Raw genomic sequence first — 27,006 nt, forward strand, 5'->3', positions numbered from 1 at the left:
GATGAACATCCAACAGTATCCAATTGATTTAATATAGTTTTCATAGTTTCAATCACAATTAATTTTGTCATACCATTCTGTTAACTCAATAGTCTCATGTAGGGCCGGGTATTGAAATTCAAGACTTTCATAGTACTGAGGAATTACTTTAATATTACAGAATATCAAAAAATTCTGCCATACAAAAATGTACATACCTAGGGAGGTAGAGGCAGTAAGCACCTAGACTGCTGAATGGTTGTCTAAATTACATTCTGCATACATTTTATTAGCATCAGTGCTTCTTGAGTAGTCAGCTATCCATTGTGGTCAGTATATATACCCATTTTCATCACCTCACACTCAATTCTGGTATAAGCCATGCCCACTTTCAGTTTGTAATTCAATAAAGGTATTGGAAAAAATCAACAATCAACATCGAAGGCAAGGTATCAGTCCCATGTGACCAAAAGACTACATTTTATAGGATAAACTAAGTGATACAAATTCACTCTCACTATTTTTGGCCATATGGTTTGGTTGATTTGGAATTTTTCCTTAGATTCGTGCTCAAGCTCAAGCAACCAAAGGAAATCTAAAATGGACATTAATGGATTTACCCACAGAGCCTTCACATTGAAAACAGGGAAAAGCCAATGTCGCTCATAGCATAACTTGATGTCATAATATCATAAGTTGAATGCTGTAGAGTGAAGGTCTAGATAAATGTGAATATGATTGAGCCAAATACATTCAATAAAGCAAGGGGGGAAAGAGGGAAACAGTTGTTTCCCCATTATGTTTCTGTTCGGAGAGAAAACCATTTATTACAACCTTCCAAGCTCCTTAACAGGTGCTGTGTGGAAAAGGTCTTTCTTCACTTGACTGAATAGAAATAAAAAACAATAACAACTTGTTTTTAGACCTTTTTTAGTTTAGAAACACCATGCTAACATAAAGCCTTCATGACTTTGGAGCACCTTGGCTATCCGGTTTAGAAGACTTTCTCATGGTAAGAATGCTCAAATCAGAGCTAAACTTCTTTCCTCAGAGTTGAGCCTCAGCTGTTGCCAGTGCGTGCCATAGCGGTCAGAAGAAATGCCTCACTGTTCTGGGAGTAAACAAACATGGTACAACAATGGGGAGCCTCTGCTGGCATACCCTACTCACAACAGTCCAGGTGTTCTTCAGTGTGCTGTGCGTAAATGTGTAAATGTAAACGACTTCCAGCAGATCAGTACCTGGAGTGGTGCTGAAGTGGCCAGTGCCATGTTCTCCATACATCCTGCTGCGGCCTGAGCTCCAACAGTGACTTCAGGCTCCACGGCCTTCCCCACGGAGCGAGCTGCCCATCCAGGCCTCAGGGTGCAGGTGGGTGAACGTGTGTGAAAGCTGCCGCCTCCCCGCAGCACACATATACGCGCACACACTCACTAACAGCGAGCCTAATCCCTTAATGCCTGTCACAATGAGATTTGATTGGAGTCTTGAGTTCACGGCATAATAGTGTCAACTGTACACAGCGTATAATTCTCCCTCACACACCTCCAGCTCTTCAGAATTCAGGCAGACCAGCCCACAGCAAACATACACTGAGTTTATTAGGTACAGTTACCTTGTACCTACACTCGTTGGCCATTTTATCAGAAACACCTGCAATATAGGTTTAGAGTTACTGACTGTGGCCCAACAGTTACTGCATATGAACTTCACTACTGTGTCCATCAATTGACCACCTGGGACCCTGTGGGCCAGACACTAAATAGGTGCTGTACGATTCTCAGTGCAGCAGCGATACATGCAGTACTTTGCAAAGACCACCCTTTATTTATTTGACTTCCAGTTAAAACTGATGTTAAGTACAAGTGTACATGAGATTAAATACACTCTTCAATTTATTATGGTTATTTAAGGGTTCTGTAGTAAAAATAAGGGGTCTACATTCAGAGAACCTTCTGCATGCTTAAATTTTCTTTGCATGGTAAAATGGTGCTTCAAATTGATGGATGATGTGTTATATATGGTTCTATATAGAATAATTCTGAAAATGGTTCTCAGTGGTAATGGAAAATGGTACTCAGAATAATACCACTATTACAATAAACACAACTAATATTAATACCGTAAGTAGTGGTTTTACATGTCAGTGTGTCCATTAAACTTTGCAAACATTTCTAAATGTCTCCCTAAGGAAGCCTAATATTATTTGTAGTTATCATCTAATATCTAGTTTGGCCAATCAGGGATTATGTTCGTTATGTGCTGGTGATTGAATTTAACAACACTGTACTCTGGCTGGAGACTTCGTTCTTCAATCTCATATCAACTACTTGTATAAAAATCAGATATCCGTATTACTTTTCACTGTGTTTATGTTCATATGCATCTGTTATAAAGATTTATTCTGGCAAAAACACATTGTCATAATAAATGGTTTTTAACAATGTGCTTAGGAGCCTAAAACTTTGCACAATACTGACTGATTCGTGTGTTTTCTTCTATCACTGAAAAGTTAGTAGCATCAACTTAAAGGCCATTTTCAAAGCTAGTTCATGCATTTATCACTTCAAGGCTAGATTATTGTAATGCCCTGCTGTCTGGATGTCACAGCAAAAGCCTTAACAAGCTTCAGCTAGTCCAGAACGCTGCAGCCAGAGTCCTCACAAGAACTAGGAAGTTTGACCATATTAGTCCAGTTTTATCAGCCCTGCACTGGTTACCAGTTAAATTTCGCATTGATTATAAAATTCTATTACTGACTTATAAAGCTCTAAACGGGCTCGCCCCTCAGTACCTGAGTGAGCTCCTCTCCTACTATGAACTACTTAGATCACAAGGTGCTGGCCTACTACTGGTACCTAGAATAAATAAAGCTACATCAGGGGGGAGAGCTTTCTCATACAAAGCCCCCCAGCTCTGGAATAATCTTCCTGCCAATGTTCGGGAATCAGACACAGCCCCAATCTTTAAGTCTAGGCTAAAAACTTATTTGTACAGTCAAGCATTTGGTGATTAGTCTTCCCTGTCAGGTCTAGACCTGCTGGAGTCTACACTCTACGCTCTGTTTTACTGTAATCTGTGGTCAGCCACTCTTTACAGTATTAACTCTGTTTTTTTTTTTTCTTCTCCTTTCTCTGCCGAGCTGATCAGCTGCCCATCCTGTGCGCCTGATGCTGTTGCCTCTACTGCCTTGATTGGTGCCGCTGCTCACCAGCCTTCTGGACCGGTTTGACCACCACTGAGCTTCTTGCTGTACAGCGCTGTGCAGTCCTCACCCTCAGATCTCTCTCTTTCTTTTCCCACTTTACTATAATACTTCTTACTAATAATGTTCGCTGTCCGGTGTCGACCATAGGAGGATGGGTTCCCCTTCTGAGTCTTGGTTCCTCTCAAGGTTTCTTCCTCTTTTAGGGAGTTTTTCCTTGCCACCGTCGCCGCTGGCTTGCTCATGGGGGCTCGGACCCGGAGTTTCTCCCTTCTTTTCTCTTCTCTCTGTAATGCTGATTGTTCTGTAAAGCTGCTTTGTGACAACACCTGTTGTAAAAAGCGCTATATAAATAAATTTTGCTTGCTTGCTTTGCATTTTGACTGGAAATGAAATAAGTGAATGATAGTGTCTGACTTCGGCACAATACAAGCTACAGTATATAGTGAATTTGACTCAGCAGTGTTGCTGGGACTTTTACTCATCTCACTGTCTCTGAAATGAGCTGAGAATAGTCTGCCAGCCAAAGAAACTGACCACTAACAATTGCAAGAGCAAAGCCAACACAGATTGTGCAATGAAAAAGATTACGCTCATAAATTTGCCACAAAAAAGGTTCCTTGCATGCATACCATATAAGAACCAATTTCAAAGGATGGTTCTTTAGAAGACCTTTTCTGTAAATGCAAAGCAACTTTGCATTTTATGAGAGTTCTTTAAATATCTAAAGGTTCTTTACACTCACAAATCTTTCTTAAACATGGACACGTGTTCATTAGGCTTCGCCAAGTAGAAGAACCACGGTCAGAGTAAATAAGACAGCAATCTGATCCTAGATCAGCACTCCTACGCAAGTCATGGTTCTTTAGTGAATCAAAAGTGGTCCTAAGGTGCCCCAGATGGTCCACATTTTTGGTTCCATGCCATCTAGCAACAGATAGGGATAATAGGGAAATGTGGACTGTCTGAAGGGCCTTGAGGACTGGACTGTTATTTTTCTATAGAAACACTAAAAAAACTCTTTGTGGAAAAGAATGAACAGTCTATGTACACTTGAACAGTGTGCTAACATGGTAGATGTTTGTAAAAAAAGGAGGCACGTATGTGTACTGAGTGTTTAAAAAGCCCAAAAAGCCCAGCAAAGCTGCTGTGCTTGAGACACTTTTGATGAATGGACAAGTACAAATACCTGACATATGCATTAACCATGATATCCTTGATGTAGTCTGTGGAGATGAACAGTGCAGAGCACCAAGGCTGCTGTACAGAAATGGAACTTTGCATTTTTCAAACCTCAAATGGCTCCCTACTCCTTGTAAAATGAAGTGCATTGCACATAATAATGGCTTCTACAGCTAGATAATGTATTACAGGTCCAGTACAGAGCCATCTGGGATCCATGTATGACACTGCTAAGCCTGAAAAAGCATACAGAGACCAGCCACTTCATTATGTCCAATTCCTTGTATCTACACTCCTTGTCCATTTTATAGAGTCCACTTACCATTTAGGTGCATTTCGTAGTTCTACAATTACAGACTGTCGATCTGTTTTTCTGCATACTTTGTTGGCCCCCTTATACCTTGTTCTTCTATGGTCAGGACCCCCACAGGACCACCACAGAGCAGACATTATTTGGGTGGTAGATCATTCTAAACACAGCAGTGACACTGACGTGGTGGTGGTGTGTTAGTGTGTGTATATAGTCTGTGTATATGTAAGCAATAAATATGTAAGCAATATTTAGCAAGCTGATAAACTTAAAACGTTTGTTTTTACTTTCGAAATTAGAATTACAAGGACACACAGGAGTGGAAAACCACTCTTCTCTAGCAGCCCAGCGCTCTGCCACACCCAGCTAGCCTGGACAGTGACTGTACATTCTGAACTCATTAGCTAACACTGAAGATTATTTACATATGCTTACTAAACACTTAACATTGACACTGTATATTTAGCTCTGCTATGTTTAGTTCTGCATCCCAACAAACATGCCCAAATAAACAGGCTTTGAGTTGAGTCCTCAGCTTATTGAGTCCAACAAATACAATTACACAAACTTGCTAATTTCTACGGCAAAGCTAAGATATGGGAATATTGGTGAAGGTCGAGATCTTAGAAAAGAAAATGTAAAGTAGTATTCAGTAAAGTATTATGACTGTAGTTTAACATTTTAAACTGCAGGCTTATTATTTAGTTATTAAGCTTAGAACTTATTATTCAGTAACTACTATGTAATTAACTAACTAACAAGTAATTTATGTAGTTATGATGTGAAAGAAGTGTATGGCCATCTTAATTAGGGCCTAATAAAAGGCTTAATAGGGACTGATACATCCATCCATCCATCCATCCATCCATCCATTTTCCAAGCCGCTTCTCTGTCAGGGTCGTGGGGGGGGTAGATACATTACTGAGCAAAAGTCAGAGAGTGTCATTTATTCCATTTTCAAGAACCCATTGCTGAGAAAGTGACAAAAAAGAAGAAAAAAATTGCACTAAAACACAAAAATTAGACCTCTTAGATGTGGAACAAGGCTTTATGGACTGATAAGTCCTAATTGTACATAATTGGTCAGAAAACGAGTGCAGAAAATGCAGCCAACTTCACTGACTGAACTTGTGTGGAAAATTATCCCTTTTGATTTCTTTGAGAAACTTTTAGAAAGTCTCCTAAAAAAGGACAAACAGTGGACATATTAAATAATATATAGGTTCAGCAATCCATGCTGCATACTGCCCCCTCGCAAAAGTGTCTGCCAGAAATTAGAGGATTACACAGCTCACAAAGAAAACAACTTCACTAACTTACTCTAGTTTCACATGATCTACAGTGACAAGGTGTAATACATTTCTGTCTAATCCTCCGAGCACTACACTTTTGAACGAGTAAAGTCACTCTGTTTCCTTTATCAGGTAGCCAAACCACACAACTCTTCTACAGTTAACCCAGTTGAATAATAGAATTTTAGCTTAGCATGAGAGCAGAACTGTTCTGAAGAACCATTTCATGATGCAAAGAACTATTTAAGCATGAAATGTTTCTATATGTAACTCATGGTTACATAAAGACACACTGCCCTGACTAAAGAACCCTTGAGGAACCATATTTTTGAAGTGTGTAGCTAACTAGCCAGCTCTGTTGTTAGCTAATACTAGCTGTGTCAGTGCTCACTCAGGGCACTACTTGTGACAATTCCATCTCAGGTAGAACCAGCATTTATGGGTTCTAGCATAGACAGTGAGGGGCTGTACTGTTAGACTCATGAGTTTCAAAAGAGTTAGCTTTAGCTAACTTCCACCAAAACAAATGAAGCTACCTTTAAGATGGTGATAGGGGTGCAGATATTTTGAATTTCCATACCAATGAGAATTATAATGTAAAAAAAAAATCTTTCAGCCTCATATATTTTCAACTAAAAACATATTTTGAGCACCACTTCAGGGTGGAACCCCCTCCCAATAGAATTTATGACCCAGGGAATTGTGGCTTAGTAGGGGGGTTTCAAGAGAGGTTCATGAGGGGAAGCTGCAGTTGAGAGTAGGACAAGGAGTTTTCCAACCACCTTGGCTACCTCAGCCTGAGTGATGGACGGACCCTCGTTCGGATCTCCAAGCTCTGCCTCCTCTAGGGAAGGATCGTTGGTGGGATTGAGAAGATCCATGAAGTATTCCTTCCACCATCCAATGATGTCCCCTGTCGAAGTCGGCAGCCCCCCAGCCCCACTGTATACAGTGTTAGTCGGGTATCGCTTTCCTCTCCTGAGGTGCCCAACGGTTTGCCAGAACCTTCTTGGTGCCTGTCGATAGTTTTTCTCCATGGCCTCACCAAACTCCTCCCACACCCGAGTTTTTGCCTCAGCAACTGCCAAAGCCACGACCCGCTTGGCCCTTCCGTACTCATCTTTTGCCTCCAGAGTCCCACAAGCCAACCAGGCCTGATAGGACTCTTTCTTCAGCTTGACGGCTTCCTTTACCCGAGGTGTCCACCAACGGGTTCAGGGATTGCTGCCATGACAGGCACCTACAACCTTGTGGCCACAGCTCCAATCCGCTGCATCGACAATGGAGGCACAGAACAGGGCCCACTTGGACTCGATGTCACCAGCCTCCCTCGGTATGCGGTCGAAGCTTTGTTGGATGTGGGAGTTGAAGATCTTTCTGGTAGTTTCCTCTGCCAGACATTCCCAACAAACCCTCACAACACGTTTGGGTCTGCCAGGTCTGTCTGGTATTTTCACCTGCCATCTGATCCAACTCAGCACTAGGTGGTGATCGGTTGACAGCTCTGCTCCTCTCTTCACCCGGGTGTTCAAAACGCATGGTCGCAAGTCAATCAATGAACTGCGGCCTAAGGTGTCCTGATGACATGTGTACTTATGCACACCTTTGTGTTCGAACATGGTGTTTATGGACAGACTGTGGTGAGCACAGAACTCCAATAACAAACCACTCGGATTCAGATCAGAAAGGCTGTTCCTCACAATCATGCCCTTCCAGGTCTCACTGTCATTGCCCATGTGAGCGTTTAAGTCACCCAGCAAGACAAAGGAGACCCTTTCCAGTACCCCCTGCAGGGTCTCCAAGAAGGCCGGGTACTCCAAACTGCCGTTCGGTGCATAAGCCCGACCCGAAGGCGCAGGGAAACAACCCTCTCGTCTGCCGGAGAAAACCCCAACATACAGGCGCTGAGCTGGGGAGCTATGAGTAAGCCCACTCCTGCCTGACGCCTCTCACCCTACACAACTCCAGAACGGAATAAAGTCCAACACCTCTTGAGAGAGTCTGTTCCAGAGCCCCTGCCATGTGTTAAGGTGAGCCCAACTATATCTAGTTGGTATCTCTCAGCCTCATACACTAGCTCAGGCTCTTTCCCTGCCAGAGAGGTCATGTTCCATGTTCCAAGAGCTAGTTTCAGTAGCCGAGGATTGGGACACCAAGGTCCCCGCCTTCAGCCACCACCTGATCTACATTGTACCGGACCCCCATAACCACCTCTCCCACAGGTGGTGGGTCCATGGGAGAGTGGTCCCATGTAGCTGATTCGGCCTGAGCCCAGCCGGGACCCATGGGTAAAGGCCCGGCCACCAGGCGCTCGCCGAGGAGCCCTTCCCCCAGGCCTGGCTCCAGGGTGAGGCCCCAGTAACCCTAATCCAGGCGAGGGAAACTGAATCCTGATGGTCTCCGTCATATGGGGTTTTTGGATCTAATAAGATGCTTGAATAAAATATTGGAAGGTTACTATCACACATGAGAAAATCTGTTCGACGTGGACATCAACTGAGTTATAAACATCCCACACTGATCACAAGCAGCACTGAATCATTCAGGGCATCTCAACTCAAAAAAGGCAGGTCAATTTCTGTGAAAACTGTCTGAGCCTTCTATCCACTGGTTCCAAGGCCAGTGGGAAAAGAACTCTCCTTTTATTTAAAAGGACAGAGACAGCCAGCTTTATTTCTGTGATACTATTGATCAGAAACAAATATTCCCAAAGCCTAGAAGAGAGGCATTGTTTATGATCCACCTTTAGCAGCATTCCTTACACTTTATATCCGTGTTGGTGGAGGGATGAGCTGCTTGTTTATTCTGCTCACTGGATTCTTCTGGCCCTGTCACGAATAGGTCCTTTGAGGCAATGGTCTCAACTGCTGGACCTCCTCCACAGAGTCATTCAGCTTTTCAGGGCAAACACAACTCCTCGCTTCAGAGCTGTTCGATTGCTCTTGTTGTGTTTACTTTTGCCGAGCAGTCCTGCTAACTTTGCAGGGCAGCTATTTGTCCAGGTTGTAACGGCTGGGCAATTAGTTCAAGCTGGTCCTCGCGGCAAACCTCTCATGGAAGTGGGAGACCTGCATGGTGGCTGTCTTTTTGAGGCTGTTGAACTCTATCTTATCTAATGTATTTGTTTTTGTCTCATTTGACTCATTAAGGGGAAATTGCACCTATGTTACAACATTTCTGCGTAATTCAGTGGTCGAGATGTGAAAAGTCATTCAGGGTGGTTTGATGTAAAACGATTCATTGAAGAGAAACTTCCCTACCTAGATTTTATATATATATATATATGGGGAATTGTTGTGCTTACTCCCTGCATGTACATCTCCACTATGCGTGTGTTTTAAAACATGTTTCAGGCAAAAGCATTGTCTCAAAACTATTAAAAAACAATATCTCAGGCATCTGGTTATGTTTTTTTTTAGAAGAATGATATCATTTACAATTAAACAATCTTCCTATGCATAATAGTTTTTTTTCTAAATAAACAGAATTTCCCATTAATGTTTGCTGCCAATGTGGTGGGACTACAATAAAATGGGCAGTGAAATGTATCATGTGGAATTGGAGCTTTCTGTTTGCAACTATATAGAACCATGATGTCGCCTTATTGTTGGATGCACTGCTATGCAAACAAAATAAAAGATGTTCAAATTTTTGGCTTTGTTAGCGCATATTCCTTTTAAATTAATGCAATAATTGACGTCACATTATTGAAGCAAATGAGGGGATTAAATGATAGGAATCGGCAGTAAAGGACAAAGGATACTGTAGGTCCTTTTTTACGATAACAAACTACACAAAGGTCTGGATCATGTAGTTGCATGAAATATACAAAGGTTCCACCATAGGTTAGCAGAACAAAAAAAATAGTGTGGCTTCAACAGTAGGTCACTTTTCAAGACACTCCAACATGCTTGAATGACAAAAGAAATCACATTATGATAAATGGGCATTCCTTTAGGCCGCTGTTAAAGGGAGCCAGTGTGTTCTGTTGAGACTTGTCCTGCATGTCCTGTTTTATGGTGTTATTCTGAAAGCTGGTGAAATTTTCACAGCGGGAACTGGCCCGACAGTGATTTGAAGCATTCTTTGTTTGCGAAAGAAGCGCACAGCACAATGCCTCGACTCTGAGTTGATCTAGGCCAGAAAGAGGCTTAAGCTCTGTGGCTGCCTAAGAGCATTCAGTCAAAACGTAAACGTTAGTTATCACCCAACGTCCACCCAGCTAAGCATGTACACTAAGTAATGTACAGTAAGTAAGTAATGTACAGTAACATCTCATAAAAGAAGTTATGAGAAGCATCCAGTTTGCAGAGAGAAGGTCTGATTTACACAATCAGGGGCACAGAAAACAATATTTTATTTTTCTCTTTTTCTAGCTGCTGTCAAAAAGGTTTCACTTATACCAAATGTTTAGCTAGTTTAGCACTAAAGGGGATTTTTAATGCTTTTTCAAAATTCTCTTTAATTTAAGCTATGAGATGTAAACAAGGTCATTCAGAGTGGTCTGAGGTGAAATGGTGCATTGTAGAGAAAGTTACTGACTCAGATTTCTTTACAGTGGTGATGGGAACCAGGGATTACAATGTCTGCAATGCAAATAGTTGTTTACAAAAGTTGGAATACCCCTAATCAGATTACTCATTTTTCATTTAGAAAATCCACAAAACAAATTATCACGTCCTCATAAGTCTTAGACATTTCTATTTATTGTGTTTTACATATTATAAAATTATAAAAAGTGCCATAATATTTGCACAGACTATATTTTATGTCTCCCCCAATCCAATGCCCCCCCCCCAACCTCAAATTGGTTAAAATCAGCAAATAAATAGTAATTATGTATTTAAAAACGCAGAAATGTGTTCTCTATAGAGGCACTCTTTTCTACATATGACTATGTAGCCATTCTATTTGCTATCTAAAATAACCAATGGCCTACATGCCTTCTGACAATTATAAGAGTAATGTTGAAAATGGCTAAAACATGTGTGTTTCTCTCTGCCAAGAATGTATCTTTAAAAATATCTGATTTAAAACCTGATCTCAAAACTATCTGAAAACTAGGTATCAGGCATCGACATATTTAATATTTTGGGAGGTAGTTTTAAGAGGCAGACACCTGGTTCCTGTCACCACCACTGTGAACAATTCTGGCTCGGCAAGTTTCTCTAGAATGGAACATTTCACATCAAACCACTCCGAATGAAAACTGGTGAAATTTCCTTTTATGAATCACTCAATTAGAGCAAAGATGCTTTTTAAATTGTAGGTTTATGACTGAATTTAATGTATATAAGCTTCTAATTTGGAACTGGAAGATTATTAATATTTGTAGATCACCTAGTTTATTGTAGATCACAGTATAAGGTTAGCTAATGAGGCTCCAGCTAGCAAATATGAAACATCTCAAAACAGTTTTGCGGTCAGTTAAGTTGCTAGGTTTCTTCATTTTGGTCTTACAGTAACATTGTATGGTGCCATTGTGTATGGAAGATAAATAATTTCAGACTAGGATTTATTCCTCAAAGATTCACTTTGCATAAATATTTTTCATAGTCATCTGAAGAGAATTATTCCAGTTCCTCACGCAAAAGAGGAAGTTTCAGGCAGTGGAGTCGGCATCCTTCACCTGCTGCTGTAAGTAGGCCCTGTTTACCAGCTATCATGGCTTTGCCACACCTCCAGAACTACAGCCTAAACTAAAAGCTCTCACAAGCGCCAGCTGGAGCTTTCATTTCAGCCAAAAAATCCCCAAGGATCAACGTGTCAACACCTTCACCCAAACACCAACCACCTGAAAGCAGCAGGTAAACATCTGGGCCCTTTCACAACTGCAACAGCCACTTTCCACAAGCTGTTAAGAAAAGGACAAAGAGACAGAGAGTGTCTACTCACCATACGGAAGCTCCATGCTGGTGCTGACCTCAGTGTTAACATTGACCATGCCGTTCTCCGTGTTCCCCAAAGCTAATTGCTGGTGTCCTTTTCTCCGTACATGAAAAAGTTTGAGATATAGATGTAAAAGTTTTGGTACAGCCTGCTGCGTTTCGCTGTGAAGGTGCTGCTGGCGCTGGGTAAGGCCGGTACTCCTGTTATCTTATTGATTTTCCTAATCTGGGCAAATGTGGGTGGGGGAGGTTAAACAGTAACCAAGCTCATATAGAGAGACCAATCTATATGACAGCTGTAGCCATAGCAACTGGATGATAGAAACTCAAATAAGCGATTAGTTATAATTTTACCCCATTTTTCAAAAGTCTACATCTGAGAAATTCTGAGAACGGACAAGTAGGAAAAGAGGAAGATTGATTCAGTTAGGCAGGAGGAAAACAGAAGAAATGCAGAGCTGTGTGGGAGTGATAGACATTGACTACAACTATTGTTCTCTCTCCCTGTTGTTGATGTGCTGTCAGGTAGAAGAACCCTGGCATTTAATATCAGAGATTAGATGTACCATATGGCTCATACAGGATGGATAAACAAATGTTACCTGTTCACATTTCAATTGTTACATAGATAAACGAGTAGAGAACTCTTATGTAGTGTAACAGAACAGATCTACTGGTTTGAGACGACATTCAATTCTGAGGTAAAGATTGGATTCAATTCTTGATATTTTGTGTTTTGAAAATATTTTGATTTATGTTCATAGAGCTATAATCAGGGTTGGGATGTAACAGAGTACAAGTATTCAGAATACAGAAATGAAGTATTTGTATTAAGTCCAAGGTATATTGTGTATTCAGAATACAGTTATTTTTTTACAATTTTAAGAGAATAGTTTTAGAATATTTACCTATATACCATCTTCAAAACAAATACCATCAATTCTTGTTCATTAACTGTTTTAAAACCAGCAAAGGCCTACTCAATACTGTTTCTTTACAAACACTGAACTTCCTGCTAAAGCCTGAGTAAACTGATAAATCAATGTTATGAGTCAGTCTTTAATCTTAGTGTTACTGAACTCCTTTGAGGGATGATTGAACTGACCAATCTCCTCAGTAGTGCACATGTTCATGAATGGTAAGCTTGGCATCAGAGTTGAACTGAACTTGTTCGTGCATTTTATGGCATGTTACATACATGTTGACTGAAAATCACAGAGCTACCCACTTCATAATTAAATTATCAAGATTTTTAGATTGGAATATGATGAATTGTTGACTCAAGTCATGAAAGTGGGATTGTTACGGGGCAGTGGACTGTCATGAGAGCCAATTTTGTAGTGGCTTTTGTATTTATTTAAATGACTTTCATTAAACATGTTAACAGAAGAATTGCATGAAGAAAACTGCTGCCCAGTAACAATGAGGAACAGTGTGAATTACAACCCTAATTCCAACCCCAATGAAGTTGGGACGTTGTGTATAATATAAATAAAAACGGAAGACGATGATTTGCAAATCCTTTTCAACCTATATTCAATTGAATACACTACAAAGACAAGATATTTAAAGTTGAAACGGATAAACTTTATTGTTTTTGTCAAATATTATCTCATTTTGAATTTGATACCTGCAACACTTTCCAAAGAAGTTGGGACAGGGGCAACAAAAGACTGGGAAAGTTGAGGAATGCTCAAAAAACACCTGTTTGGAACATTCCACAGGTGAGCAGGTTAATTGAAAACAGGTGAGTGCCATGATTGGGTATAAAGGGAGCATCCCTGAAAGCCTCAGTCGTTCATAAGCAAGGATGGGGCGAGGTTCACCACTTTGTGAACAACTGAGTGAGCAAATAGACCAACAGTTTAAGAACAACGTTTCTAAACGTGCAATTGCAAGGAATTTAGGGATTTCATCATCTACAATCCATAATATCATCAAAAGATTCAGGGAATCTGGAGAAATCTCTGCAAGTAAGCGGCAAGGCAGAAAACCAACATTGAATGCCCGTGACCTTTGACCCCTCAGGCAGTACCGCATTATAAACTGACATCATTCTGTAAGGGATATTCCCACATGGGCTCAGGAACACTTCAGAAAACCACTGTCAGTGGACACAGTTCGTCGCTCCATCTACAAGTGCAAGTTAAAACTGCCATGCAAAGTGAAAGCCATATATCCACAACACCCAGAAACGCTGCCGGCTTCTCTGGGCCCGAGCTCATCTGAGATGGACTGACACAAAGTGGAAAAGTGTCCTGTGGTCTGACGAGTCCACATTTCAAATTGTTTTTCGACATCATGGACGTCATGTCCTCCGGGCCAAAGAGGAAAAGGACTGTCCGGATTGTTATCAGCACAAAGTTCAAAAGCCAGCATCTCTGATGGTGTGGGGGTGTGTTAGTGCCCATGGCCTGGGTAACTTGCACATCTGTGAAGGCACCATTAATGCTGAAAGGTACATACAGGTTTTGGAGCAACATATGCTGCCATCCAAGCAACGTCTTTTTCAGGGACGTCCTGCTTATTTCAGCAAGACAATGCCAAGCCACATTCTGCACGTGTTACAACAGCGTGGCTTCGTAGTAAAAGAGTGCGGGTACTAGACTGGCCTGCCTGCAGTCCAGACCTGTCTCCCATTGAAAATGTGTGGCGCATTATGAAACGCAAAATACGATAACAGAGACCCCGGACTGTTGAGCAACTGAAGTTATACATCAAGCAAGAATGGGAAAGAATTCCACCTACAAAGCTTCAACAATTAGTGTCCCCAGTTCCCAAACGCTTATTGAGTGTTGTTAAAGGAAAGGTGATGTAACACAGTGGTAAACATGCCCCTGTCCCAACTTCTTTGGAATATGTTGCAGGCATCAAATTCAAATGAGTGAATATTTGCCAAAAACAATAAAGTTTATCCATTTGAACATTAAATATCTTGCCTTTGTAGTGTATTCAATTGAATATAGGTTGAAAAGGATTTGCAAATCATCATATTCTGCTTTTATTTACGTTTTACACAATGTCCCATCTTCACTGGAATTGGGGTTGTATTAATGTATATGTATTCTAAATATGCTACTTTTTGTGCATTACAACAGAATACATTACTTGATACATTTAGGACAGTGACTTCAGTGATCAGCCATCACTAGTTTGAGTATTTTGCCCAAGTCTGGCTGTAATTATACATTCTACAGATGGGTTAGCCAATAGAACTTATTTAACATCTTCAATGCTGCCCTCTAACAAAATAAACTCAAAAATCTCAAAGTTAGAGTAGGGGTCATCCTTTCAGAGGACATAACTGAGAACATATGTGGCAAATGTGATTAAAGTTTGAACATGAACCAGCAATGCAGCTCAGAGCAGAGACAACAGGGCAAGATGTCAGGTCAGAAAGTGAAAAATTTCACAAATTTTCTTTTTTTTTACTATTTTCCTATTTTATTTACTATTTACTGGTCCAAAGTGGAAACATTAAACAGCACCACTGCCGAATAAATGCTTTCAAATTACCCTGCCCATGAAATCCAGTTGTGAGGACAAACGAAACAAACCCAAAGTTGGATATGAAGGGCCCACCAGAATGATTGTCCACACCACAACGGCGCAAGAACATGAAATGCTCATTTAGAACAGTGTTTCTGAGTTTTTTTATTTTAATTGAATTTTCTTTTTATTTATTTTTTATTCATTAATTAAACTTCTGCAGACAGTTGTAAATGTATTTCAAAAGGGTAGGCACTGTAAAACTGTTACATACAAGGTAAAAGGTATGGTAATAGCTGCTACCAGCTTCAAAAATACCACACTGAATGTATTTTAAGTTAAGTTTAAGCATTAGCTTAGCACTTACATATGATTAGAAATGCCATCGAGACACTAGGTATTTTAGGTAGGTAAGGTATTTTCTTGTTTTCCAAGTTTAGAATATGTATGGCTTGAACTACATGAACTGGTTAATGGCTTAAACAGATCAGGAAATGTAATTTATGCTTTAATGTTCATAGTACTTATAGTAGTTACTACATGTTCAGAGTACGGGTAACCTCGATTTAATTTTAAGTGAAAAGGCAAAGCAGTCAAATAAAATAAGCAATGTGAGATTCAAAAGACTTTCTGTTTGCAGGAAATAGCAGTAACCAGGACGAATGTGCTCAAGAACTTGAATAATGCAAGCTTAAATAACTTTGGATACTGTGGTATATTTGAATCATATAATAATAATGAATTTTTCTGAAGAAATATGACAAAATCTAACTGTTAGAATTGATGAAATCCACAGCAGTTGAAGGTGTGTAAAATGATACAGTAGCTGTCCTGCATGAGGTTCCAGCAGCTGTTCTCATGGCTATAAAATGATGGACTCAGCTAAAGGCATTGAATTACACAACAGTGCTGTGGTTTTCACTTTTCTGAGTGTCCTCATGGGAAATTAGCTGTCACGAAGCTCCACTTCACACACATTTTCTCACACGCTGTCACTGTGAGAGTGATTAATGAAGGCGCCATATTAAATGTTCTTCCCCTATTAACTAGCTTTTGTTAAGAATGCTAACTTTTAATATACACAGTCTAAGATTATAGCTGCTTGCCCGATGAAAATTAGAATGGTAACTTTACAGGAAGATTTTCTTTCCCAAATGTCTGCATATTGAAATGGATGAAAAGTAAATGAAGTCATTCTGACTGTTCTGACATGAATTGCACTCTACTAGAGAAACAGCTTCCCTCAGACATCTACACAAAATGGTTACACCTATGATGTCTGATGTCTGAAATAAGCTTTTGGCCCAAAATATATATTTCAAAATACATAAAAAACAATATTTTTTTGCATGTGAGAAACATAAATGGCTATGAGAAACAGATAAACGACATTGCAACTCCTGGTTCCTATCACCACTTCTTCACATCAAACCACTTTGTCTTTGTTATTATTTCAATGATTAAACTGTGCTGAGATTTAAAAATATTGGTGGAATTCCCCTTTAACTGTTATTCTTTAGGCCACTGAACTCTGGATGTAGCACAGTGCAGAGTAGCGTAGCATTGTATAGCATCAGGTAGCAGATGCAGTACAAAGAGCTGGTATTCTGTACAGAATGAGTTGCAGCCAAATCAAGTTCAGTCAAGTTCAATTTTATTTATGCTCAACTCACATTAATTTAATGCTTAAAGCAGCATAATTGGTCATGTTTATATGTTTGTGGTTTATTACCTCTGTCCAAATGTGCTGTTTTTTACAGAGCCCCTAAAGAGCAAAGTGTCCCTTCACATTCAAAATGTTCCCCTCACAACAGTTGTGTTCTCTCACAATGATTGTATTTTCTCACAGGGGTTTTGCCCTCACAATAACTTTGCTTATTCTTGCAATGATTTTGTTACCTTGCAATAATTTTGCTTTCTCAATGATAATTCTGTGTTCCCTCTCAGTTACTGTGCATTCTCTGGCAAAAGGAAAGGATTTTGCGAGTGAACTTGCTGTGGAATGCAAAACTACTGCAAGGGAATGCAAGCTGTTTGCGAGAGAGTGCAAAACTATTGCAAGAGAATGCAAAAGGATTGTGAAGGCATTCAAAACATTGCATGGGAACGCATTTTTCCACAATGGCACTTTAGGGGCTCAGTAGTTTTTCAGCTGAAAGATAAAAGGTGAAATAAGCAAGCCTGATGTAAAATACTACTAGCATTTGTTTGTTTATATAAAAGACTATAAAACTGCCTTCATCTGTGTCAATTTTAGGGATGTGAATTCTGTCAATTTTAGGGATGTGAATTCTGTCAATTTTAGGGATGTGAATTCTGGCTAATTTTGACATATTTATAAGAATATAAGGTATTTATAAGAATAAATGGCCAAATAAACTTTGGCCAAAAATAAAGTAGAACAGTAAACTTATCTTCTAAGCAGTTTCACAAAATTAGTAGCATGCTGAGGAACATGTTTTTTTACTTAAAAACAGCATCGGTAGGTTTTATCGTGTTGGGCGAGTTCTTCTTCACATAAGCTAATGAGCTAAAAGAGCTAATCAATGCCATGTTGGATGCTAATAAAGACTTCTTGTCTTATTTTCTCCTCAGCAGACTATGTGCCGACATGTTTACTGTCAGGGAGATAGATTTTCATTGTTTCTGGAGCAAGCTAACATCAGCTAGAGTAGCTAGCTTAGTGATCTCTGTCTTCACAGTCACAGGTCCTCAGCAACGAGCTCCTGTTCAGCCACTTGTTATTCAGAGTAGCAGATAAAAGAAAAATGGTCCCATTTTACTGAATTGTCGGCCTGAATATCACTGAACATTTTCTCCATCTTCTCAGTATTAAACATAATGGCCAGGCTGAGTAACATTAACGTTACTCCAATACAAATTCTAGTAAATATCTCGCCGTTCTTACCACCTACTATGGCTTTCTGGAGTCTTAATATGCCATTAATTTAACCAAGTAAAGGTGGTTTATTAGTTGAGAAACTTACTGACTCAAATGTATTTATAGTGGTGCTTAAAGGAACCGAAGCTTCTGAAGTCTACAAGACTTTTTTTTTAACACTATTTTTAAATTATTTTATTTACCATTATCCCAAACCACTGGTAAACCTACATGTGTCCTCAAAATGTAATGTTAATGATGATAAGATAATGGTGAAAAAATAAGGTTTCTTTGGGGACTATTTTGCCTTAGAACACCCTTCTTGTATCCCTCTACCAGGAGTAGATGAAAGATGATGATTACAATTGATTAAGTTCCCCTTTATTGTAGTGAGGTTTCATTCCAAGATTCCAAGATAGTTTATATAAAACTATTGCTATTGGTCCATTCGTGGATTTTCACACGATGTAAAGGGTAGCTGGTGTCCAATGGTGTAAAAGAGGTTTGAATATTACAGCAACAATGTATGCATGGCTTAAGTCATCTAATGAAGCATCTAAGGATGTCCATTGTATGTGTAATCACCATAGTGCAGTATAACACTGCTGTGAAAGCACCAGTGTATTCACTGTACAGCTTAGTAGACAACGGGTCTGCTTTGCTTTGCACTTTATGGCTTTATAAGCCATTTTGCTGTTGGTTTACAGCAGAAGTGGCCATGCCAGGTGAATGGAAAACATTATGGAGGTGATAAAAAGCTGCTTTCATTCTGTTCCCAAAAGCAGGCCTGGGATCAGTCTGGGATCAGACCCAAATTCTAACTTCATCATGATTTCAGTTGCATCATAAAAAGCAGCATTAGCAGTGCAGGCTGGTAACATATAGCACATAATCTGGATTATATAATCAGATTACAAAAGATGAAGTCTTTGTAATCAGGCTGTAATACATTTATTAAGATGTGTAATATGATGGTGGTTTTTAGTTACTCTTTTTAAGTAGTCTAACTGATCATGATGCTAGTTGCTTTTTCAGGTCACAAATTTCCAATTAGCACTTAATTATTTGCAATCAGAAATTCTGTTGAGCGCTTTTTCCTCTCTAATTTTAAAGGGACAACAGGATCTAGTCATATGCAAATATTGGCCCAATCTCATTTCTTATTTTTAACCCTACCCCTTGTTTTTGAGAGTCATCTTGCCTCTTGGAATGGAGATACAATGGGTAGTGGTTGAAATCTTCCCTATGAAATGAGACAACCCTCAAATGGGGGTGCTCTGTAAGCAACCCTGCCAGTGGTAGCAGAGGAGCAGCAACCTCACTGCTGGACTTTAGTAAAGTCCAGGGTATTCAAGTGCCTTCAAAGAGATACAATGATTACTTATTATCGCCCTCCCCTAAATCTCCAGTGATATGAAGCTGAAGTAAGATATAGAATTTTTCTGTTCCACCAGGCGCCAGAAAGTAACTGCTGCACCATTTAAAGTGGAACAGGAAATTTAGCTAGCTAGCTACCGAGACATCAGCGAACTACCAACGATTTTTTATGCTTGTTATGAAGAAAAGGACCATAATACAATAAGACAATACAATGGTTATTGTAAATTTTAGCTAAAAAAATTACTTAAATTGTTTCTTTGGTCACTTTCTTTGGTTTTCTTTTTTTCTGAGAAACCTCCATTTGAAGGACCATGTAGCCCTAACACTTCGCCCTACCCCTCTCAACAAGAACTGGGACACCCTACCTCTAGACGGGAATGCACAAAACAGAGGAGTAGGACTGAGAAGTAGGGGCGAGGGGTAAAATGGGATTGGGCCATTGACACCCATTGTGCTATTGCTATTTAAAGTTATTTTAAGTTATGCTCCTTATGTGACAAGAGTCCAGTATACATTTCAAGAAGATAGTAACTCGGATACCACAGGACACAAATCTGAATCTAAAGAAAATTTATTGGGTGTACACAAACCATAAAAGTGCTTAACTCTCAACATGAACCTAACCACAATGCCACTCTTAAGGCAAACATACATAACAGTGCAAACAGTGCAGGGAAAGGACAAGAAACAATAAAGAGTGAGACGACTGACTGTTTCAGACTGAGACTAGAACAGTTAAAGAAGGTGTTAATGGTTGACAGTGTTCGGTTTCGACAGGCAGTGAAATGCACCAGGCCTGTTAGTTCAGATTCAGAATAAAATCTGTAACAAGAACAAAAACAACACAACATTTTACACAGCAAACAACTGCCTAACTGACTTTATAGTGGTACTACATCAAAGATTGTGCTATGAAGTTCCTTTTTTTCAGTCATAATTTATCCATGACTGAACCACCTCGGCCTTTACTTAATCACTACTAAAACCACTTCTTTACTTAATCACTACTAAAACCACTTCTTTCTGGGTTTGGATGTGGAGCACTGATTCTTGTTGCACGATCCTCCGTAAACAGAAGGACACGCAGAGCATGGCTTTCCTGTCTTATATGGTGCTTCTCCCACCCAGTTACCCCTGCAAGATATAAGAGCACATTTACACCAGGACTGCTAGCACTTTGACACTAAAACTGGTACGATCTGTAAATTATGCAGAAAAGTTAACTTGGACTTGTATTTGGTTACATTTTAGAAGGTATATGATTAGGTCTTACTTGATGGAGTAGTTGCAGACCAGCAAGGTGGCCTGTTTCCATGTACTCCCGAACACGTACATGTTTGAACACCTGTTGATGGCACATCCAATCCTATTGGTGCTAGCCCACACCATCTGTAACCCATGATTAACATCAGCCATGGGTTAACATACAGCACTCCAACTTTTAATTAAACGGCACCGTAAAGCACAGTGCCGGTCAAAAATTTGGGGACATCTAGCCATTCAACATATTTGAATGCAAATAAGCAAGTTGTCTTTGTTTCTTTGCAATAGTTCATTTCAAAATAATGTATTACAATCATGATGAATTGGGTTTATTTTGAAAAAAAAAACAGCGTTACACATGTAAATATTCATGACAGCATCTGTAAAACTTTGCAAAAAAGAAAAAAAAGCCATATTTAACTTTGTTCCCTGTAGAGGACGTAACTTATTTTCACTTGAAAAATCAAAAGAACATGTAATTTGTCAGGGAGGTTCAAACTTTTGCATATGATTCTATGCACAGGAAGCAGTAAACTCTTGTCAAAATGATTCAGCTAAAGCTGTATGTCAGCTTGCGCAGTTTCAGTTCTGCTTTAGGCCTGTAAGAGCCATACCTGTGTGTAGTGGGAACAGACGGAGCCGGTACATCTGTTGGGGTAGGAGAAAGAATACCTCTCCTCATGCCATGACCTCACCAGCTCAATAACTGACCTGTACCTGCGAGAAGGAAGACACCACCCCATTTAGACAAAATATGATGTGTAATGGAGAGAACAGCAGACATGAAAAAGGCAGAGACCACCCTTAATTTGTTGAGATTTTAGTCAAAACAGCCATTAAGAACAAGTTCATTTTTCAGTATGAGGAAAAAAGTAGAAATATAAATTTATCGAAAAACTACACCAAGGAATCAACAACTAAATATATCATTTTTTATAGTTTTAGATTTTTTAGAGCTTTGCCTTCATTACAGCTTCCATTCTTTTCTGAGAGACTTGCTTTCAATTTTTTAAAGAAAGCAGGAATATTTTTACACACCTGCAAAGTTGAGTCTTAGAAGTTGCTTACATTTCAGCTTCTCATGATTGAAGTAATCCTAAACACATTCAATGAAGTTCCGTTCTGGACTGGCATGGTGGTGGTCTCAAAACACCAGCAGCTACTTTCCTTTTTCCTTTTCTCAGTAACTAGCTCTTAACAGCCACACATCATTTCAGACTCATAGTGTTGAGTTGTCTTTTCACAGTGGAAGGATGGACAGAAACACCTGCTGATTTTTTTCAGATCTGAAGCCAGAATGGAGCTTGATTTTCTCTTCTCTCTCAAAGATCAAAGCTTCAAGTACTGTTTATCTGATGGTAACAGTGTTGGTGGTCTGCCAGGTCTTGCATGGTTGTTAGGAGTTCCATTTGGTCTACAACTTTGAATCATTGTTTGAACTCCAGTTTTGGAAATGTAGGCTTTCTCCACTTGATTCCTGACTTTCCTTTTCCCATGCAAGTGAATTATTTTATAGTTACTCTCCTCAGAAATATCTCCTGAAATATTAATTCAAGAATGGTGGTCTCTTACTTTTGCACAGTACTGTACATTATGCATATGTGGTGCAATGGTAAGGGCCAAGTGCCAAGCTACAAAGCACAAAAAATAACATATAAAATTATACAAGAAGAATTAGCATGCCATTCTTGTAAAAACTAAAGAAGGCTTTATTTTTTTTTGGCCATGGACTAAAGATTTAAAAGCCTCCCCACTGCATTTGGGCATATGCATGATGCCATTTGGCAAATTCATAGACTTTACACAGCAAATAGACAATAAAGACTTTTTCATTTCTAGAAGAGTGCCATGGAAGTTATTGTATCCATGAAGTACTTGCATTAGACATAAAAATGATTAAGCGAGGCCATAGAACAGTGGTTCCCAGTCCTGGTCCAAGTGGACCCCCCTGCCCTGTGCATTTTTGGTGTTTTCTTGCTAAACACACCCACTTCAACTCAGGAAGGCCTTGTTAATTAGCAGATTATTTGGATTGGGTGTGTTGGGAGCTGGACAAACTTTAAAATGTCCAGGATCAGGGCTGGAAACCCCTGCAGTAGAAGAACCAATTGTAAATCTAAAAGTAAACACTGAAAAGTGCTTTCAGTGACCATTTAAAGAGCTATTTAAATAAATGATTTTTAGGAGTGTGAAGAACCTTTTTAAAGTTTAAAGAGCCTACACATAATGTGCTACTAAGCTACATATAGAACAATACATTCAAGTTTTTAAGAACTAGACATTTCTCTAAGATCTTTAATACCTTCCGGAGCTGATGGACAGGTTCTGGCCCATGTACTTCATCACATGGGGAGGCCCGTGGTCCCATATGCACTGAGAGGCCCAGGACTCAGCGGATTTAGCGAGCCTCTCATCCCACACCTGTCCAAAGAGAGGGACAAGTAGCAAAGACCTTTTTTTTTAATAAAGAAGATCACCCTGAATATATACTTGTAGCTTTTAGGTCAAAGAACACTGGCTAAATGTATAATTAACTGGTACTCCTACTCTACTTTTGGGCAGCACTGAAGTCCTCCAGCATTTGAGTTATATATAACTGCTGTTGTATGGTGTCATTACAGAGTGACATGACATCAGTGTTATAATTCACTTTAGTCTAGGTTAAATTTCAAAATTGCATGTCTAAATGATTGAAGTCATTAGGATGGGATCAGCACCACTGTAAAAAAAATGACGCAGTACTAGAAGTATTGAATAAAACATCTAAAAACACCCCATGGTGTCTAGTAAACAGTGTGTAAATCTAAATTGTGTGAATTAACTTGAGGTATTGAGGTTATCTGTAATGTTTTTGGAACCATTATTTAATGTCAAATAACAAATCTAATTATTGTAAATATAAAACAACTTTTTAATTACATATTCACAACATTTTTGTCATGTTATGAGTATCGAGATGTTATCACCACATTAAAAATAAGAGGAATTCTGGATATCATTTTTATGATCTTTATTCACTGATTTTCTCCTCTCTCAGTCACTGCAGAATCATCTACAGTACAGTTTTCCATATGTGCAATGTATGGTGACTGAAAGGAGGTAACATTACCATATATTCCATGTTGGCTGCGGGTGGGAAGACCTGGGAACGCACTCGATTGTGGTAATCCAGCAATGCTGTCATATCTTTGGTGGAAATGTAGCGCTTCCTCCGGCTGCGGGGCACGCTGCTGTTCCTCAGGTTTAACTCTGGCTCCAGGCCTGCGGAGCTGAGGAGGGTGAGCTCAGCAGAGTCAGAGGGAGCCACGGCTGCGGTGGAGCACGGAGTTGCCCACAAGATGGCAGCCAAGAACAGATGAGTGTAGCCCACACGCATGGCACAGCTCTGGAAAAGTGCCTATATGATGTTAAAGGAATAGTTTGGTCAAAAAGACCAACATTCCAAACAATCAATGCGAATAGTCACAGTTAAACATAATTCAAATAGACTCATGCTTATTGGTCCTTTCAGGAGTAATACCAATCAAAAACCTAATACTGCTAGGAGTAAATTCAACTAATCAACTAAATTTAAATTCAGCCTTTTCCAAATGCTAATTAGCATTATGCAAATGCTTCCAATTATTCTTAGCCATGTTATTGTGGTTGGTTAACTCTTCCTTTCATCAATAGCCATCAATCAAAAAGCTAATGTTGCCAGGTATGAATGTAACTGAATGTCATGAGGCAAATTGAGTCAGAATTGCCTGGTTAAACCCTTCCTTTCAGGAATAGCCTCTAATCAAAAAGCTAATTGAGTCAGTTTGCATTTATTTCCATCCATGCAAGACCAGACTCCTTTATCTTTAAATGAGGAGAGACCAAAATACTCTACACTGCTTTCCTATTCATATTTTGACCAGTGACCTGTCTCCTCCTTTATAATGTCTCTGGTGTAATTGAACACCCATAAATTAGTATAAGAAAGTCATGCTACTTAGTGGCAGCCAGATTCCAGTGAGTGTTAGCCATTTGAGTGTTTGGTTAAGCTCTTCTTTTTAGAAGTAGCCTTCATTTGAAAAAGCTAACATTGCTTGGAATTCATTTAAACACTTTAAATGACAGGCTTATTACATAATTCGGCTTATTATTCAGTAACTACAGGCACTTCAATGCAAACTAGGTTACAGAACTACGGGTTAACCAAAAAGCCATCAATTAGCATGCACTGAGTCATGCTAACTGGTGGCTAGCTTTCATTGTTAGCCATGTCTGGTTAACATCTTCATTTCAGGAACCAAAAGAAAAAGGTACTTTAATGTCATTAAACCCCCATCAGTTAGCAGGTGGCTGCTTCCGTGTTAGTATATTTGGTTATACTTAGCTCTACCTTTCCGGAACATCCATCACTCAAAAAATCTAATATTGCTAGCAATGACTGCTACTGAATAACGGACAATTAGTATTGTCCAAAAAGAGCCATGCTAACTAGTGGCTGCTACCTTCTAGTCATTGCTAGCCATGTTAGTAATTAACTGTAACTGTAACAGTAACTGTAATAGAGTCCTACTAACTGGTAGTTTAAATTCCAATCATTGTTAGCCACGTTAGCATGTTGGGTGTCTTTCTAAAACAGACTCTGTAGTCATTTCTGGTTAAGCTGTTCCTTTCAGGATTTGGCACCAATCCAAAAGGCAAATTGAATGAAGTTGAATGCTAACCAGTTAGCAATCATTGCTAGCCATGTTAGTATATGTTATATACTGTTATATAGGTTATTCTCTTTCTCTCAGGAATATGCATCAGTTGAAAAGACTAATATTGCCAGGAATGTTTCTAACTCAATAGCTTCCAGTTAGCATTGTGCAAATACAGTGTTGCTTTTAGCTTCTAGCTCACTGTTAGCCATCTTAGCACGTTTGGTTATGATGTTCCTTTAAAGTGGACAATGTAGTCTCTATGATATAAAGATGAAAACGCAAGTTTTTTGTAAAAATTCTAAAGATATTGTAAAAGGAAAGCTGATATATTGTTTTGGTTTTTTTTTTTTAGTCCGGTTTTTCACCAGTCTTGATCCTGGAGTACCTGGAGGCCCTGCATATTTTTGAGTTCGCTCTGCTGTAACAGCACAGGATTTGGCACCCACTACCCTACAGCAGTAGACAGATGTACAGCAGCATTATGGTACAGTGATTAATTCCTGCTCTGGCACTGAGCACTGAGCAAAACTCAAAAAGATAGCAAACAGCCAGTCACTGTGCAGCATAAAGACATATAAAAATCACTTTTGCTTCAATAAATGCACTTTCACTTCAGAAAAGGTCTGTATGTGGGCCCACACTTCAATTCATAACACTCATAATAGCATAATACAGTGTAACACAGCTTCATAGAATGAAATAATTCATGTTATTTTTTGAATTCTTAAAATGAATAAAAAGCTTGCATTTTAAGATGTTAATCAAAAAATAGCTGATGAACCCTTTTCCTGTCAAGAAAACAATATCAGCATTTGCAATATTTAGCATATTTAGCCCACATCTCCAGTATTTTACCAGTCTTTCTCTTTATTACTGTGCTGATCAAGAGTAGCAAGACATCTGTACTTCCAGAGTGCATTCCCTAGAGAAGATGAATACTGGAATATACCTCTGAATGAAGCCCCGCAATCCCTTGAGAGAAAGAGAGAGTCCTAAGTTAGAGTGTTCCTTACTTCGCATACCTTCAGCAGGGATTCCAGCACTGTGGTGGAAGGGAACGCCTGCAAGGATCTCCACTTAAACGCCGGCCTTCGCAAACAACACCCTTTGACACTTGCAGCAGGGCACTTTAAGTGGGCTTGAAGTCACTGAGGCCATCTGACGTCAACAAAGAAGAAGAAGAAGAACCCAGTCCGCTCTTTCTGCCCCCAGAGGGACAGTCTCTGGATTTGTGAAACAATTTGATGGGAGTTTTCTTTGCTTTTTCAGCACACGCTCTCCATCCTGGGCCAAACCCACAAATGGACATGTTCTTCCAAACAAAAGTAATCAATGGGAATGTAAGAATTTAACAATTTGGAAAGGAGGCAGCAGACATTTTTCTGCACTGTTGGACCTCTGCACTCATAGAAACATGGGTTATTCAGGGGTTCTTTAGAAAAGAAAATGGTTCTATAT

General features: G+C 39.5%; 1 protein-coding gene across 3 annotated transcripts; it reads right to left on the bottom strand.

Moving 5' to 3' along the window:
• Positions 1 to 20,159: 20,159 nt before the first annotated feature.
• r3hdml (R3H domain containing-like) lies at positions 20,160 to 26,636 on the bottom strand. 3 transcript variants are annotated; one of them, XM_017694177.2, is made up of 6 exons: positions 26,571 to 26,636; positions 23,979 to 24,266; positions 23,172 to 23,290; positions 21,484 to 21,586; positions 20,880 to 20,995; positions 20,160 to 20,740 (listed from the first exon to the last, which is right to left on the bottom strand). In XM_017694177.2, exons 2-6 carry the CDS (start codon positions 24,243 to 24,245, stop codon positions 20,614 to 20,616), a joined length of 732 nt encoding a protein of 243 aa, XP_017549666.1. In that variant the 5' UTR covers positions 24,246 to 24,266; positions 26,571 to 26,636; the 3' UTR covers positions 20,160 to 20,613. The 3 variants fall into 3 exon arrangements, with proteins under 3 accessions (XP_017549666.1, XP_037397506.1, XP_037397505.1); XM_037541609.1 differs by having other exon boundaries at positions 26,562 to 26,625; XM_037541608.1 differs by having other exon boundaries at positions 26,498 to 26,580.
• Between the last annotated feature and the right edge of the window lie 370 nt (positions 26,637 to 27,006).

The sequence above is a fragment of the Pygocentrus nattereri genome, chromosome 9 (assembly GCF_015220715.1).
Source record: "Pygocentrus nattereri isolate fPygNat1 chromosome 9, fPygNat1.pri, whole genome shotgun sequence".
Lineage (NCBI taxonomy): Eukaryota > Metazoa > Chordata > Actinopteri > Characiformes > Serrasalmidae > Pygocentrus > Pygocentrus nattereri.

Bases quoted from the DNA above. Each gene is read 5' to 3' on its own strand.
- r3hdml (XM_017694177.2), bottom strand. From the start codon at position 24,245: ATGCGTGTGGGCTACACTCATCTGTTCTTGGCTGCCATCTTGTGGGCA. The intron at 23,291-23,978 runs GTAATGTTACCT...CTCTTTGGACAG, and splicing joins CAGCCAACATGGAATATATG to GTGTGGGATGAGAGGCTCGC. The intron at 21,587-23,171 runs GTATTAAAGATC...TCCTTCTCGCAG, and splicing joins CTGTCCATCAGCTCCGGAAG to GTACAGGTCAGTTATTGAGC.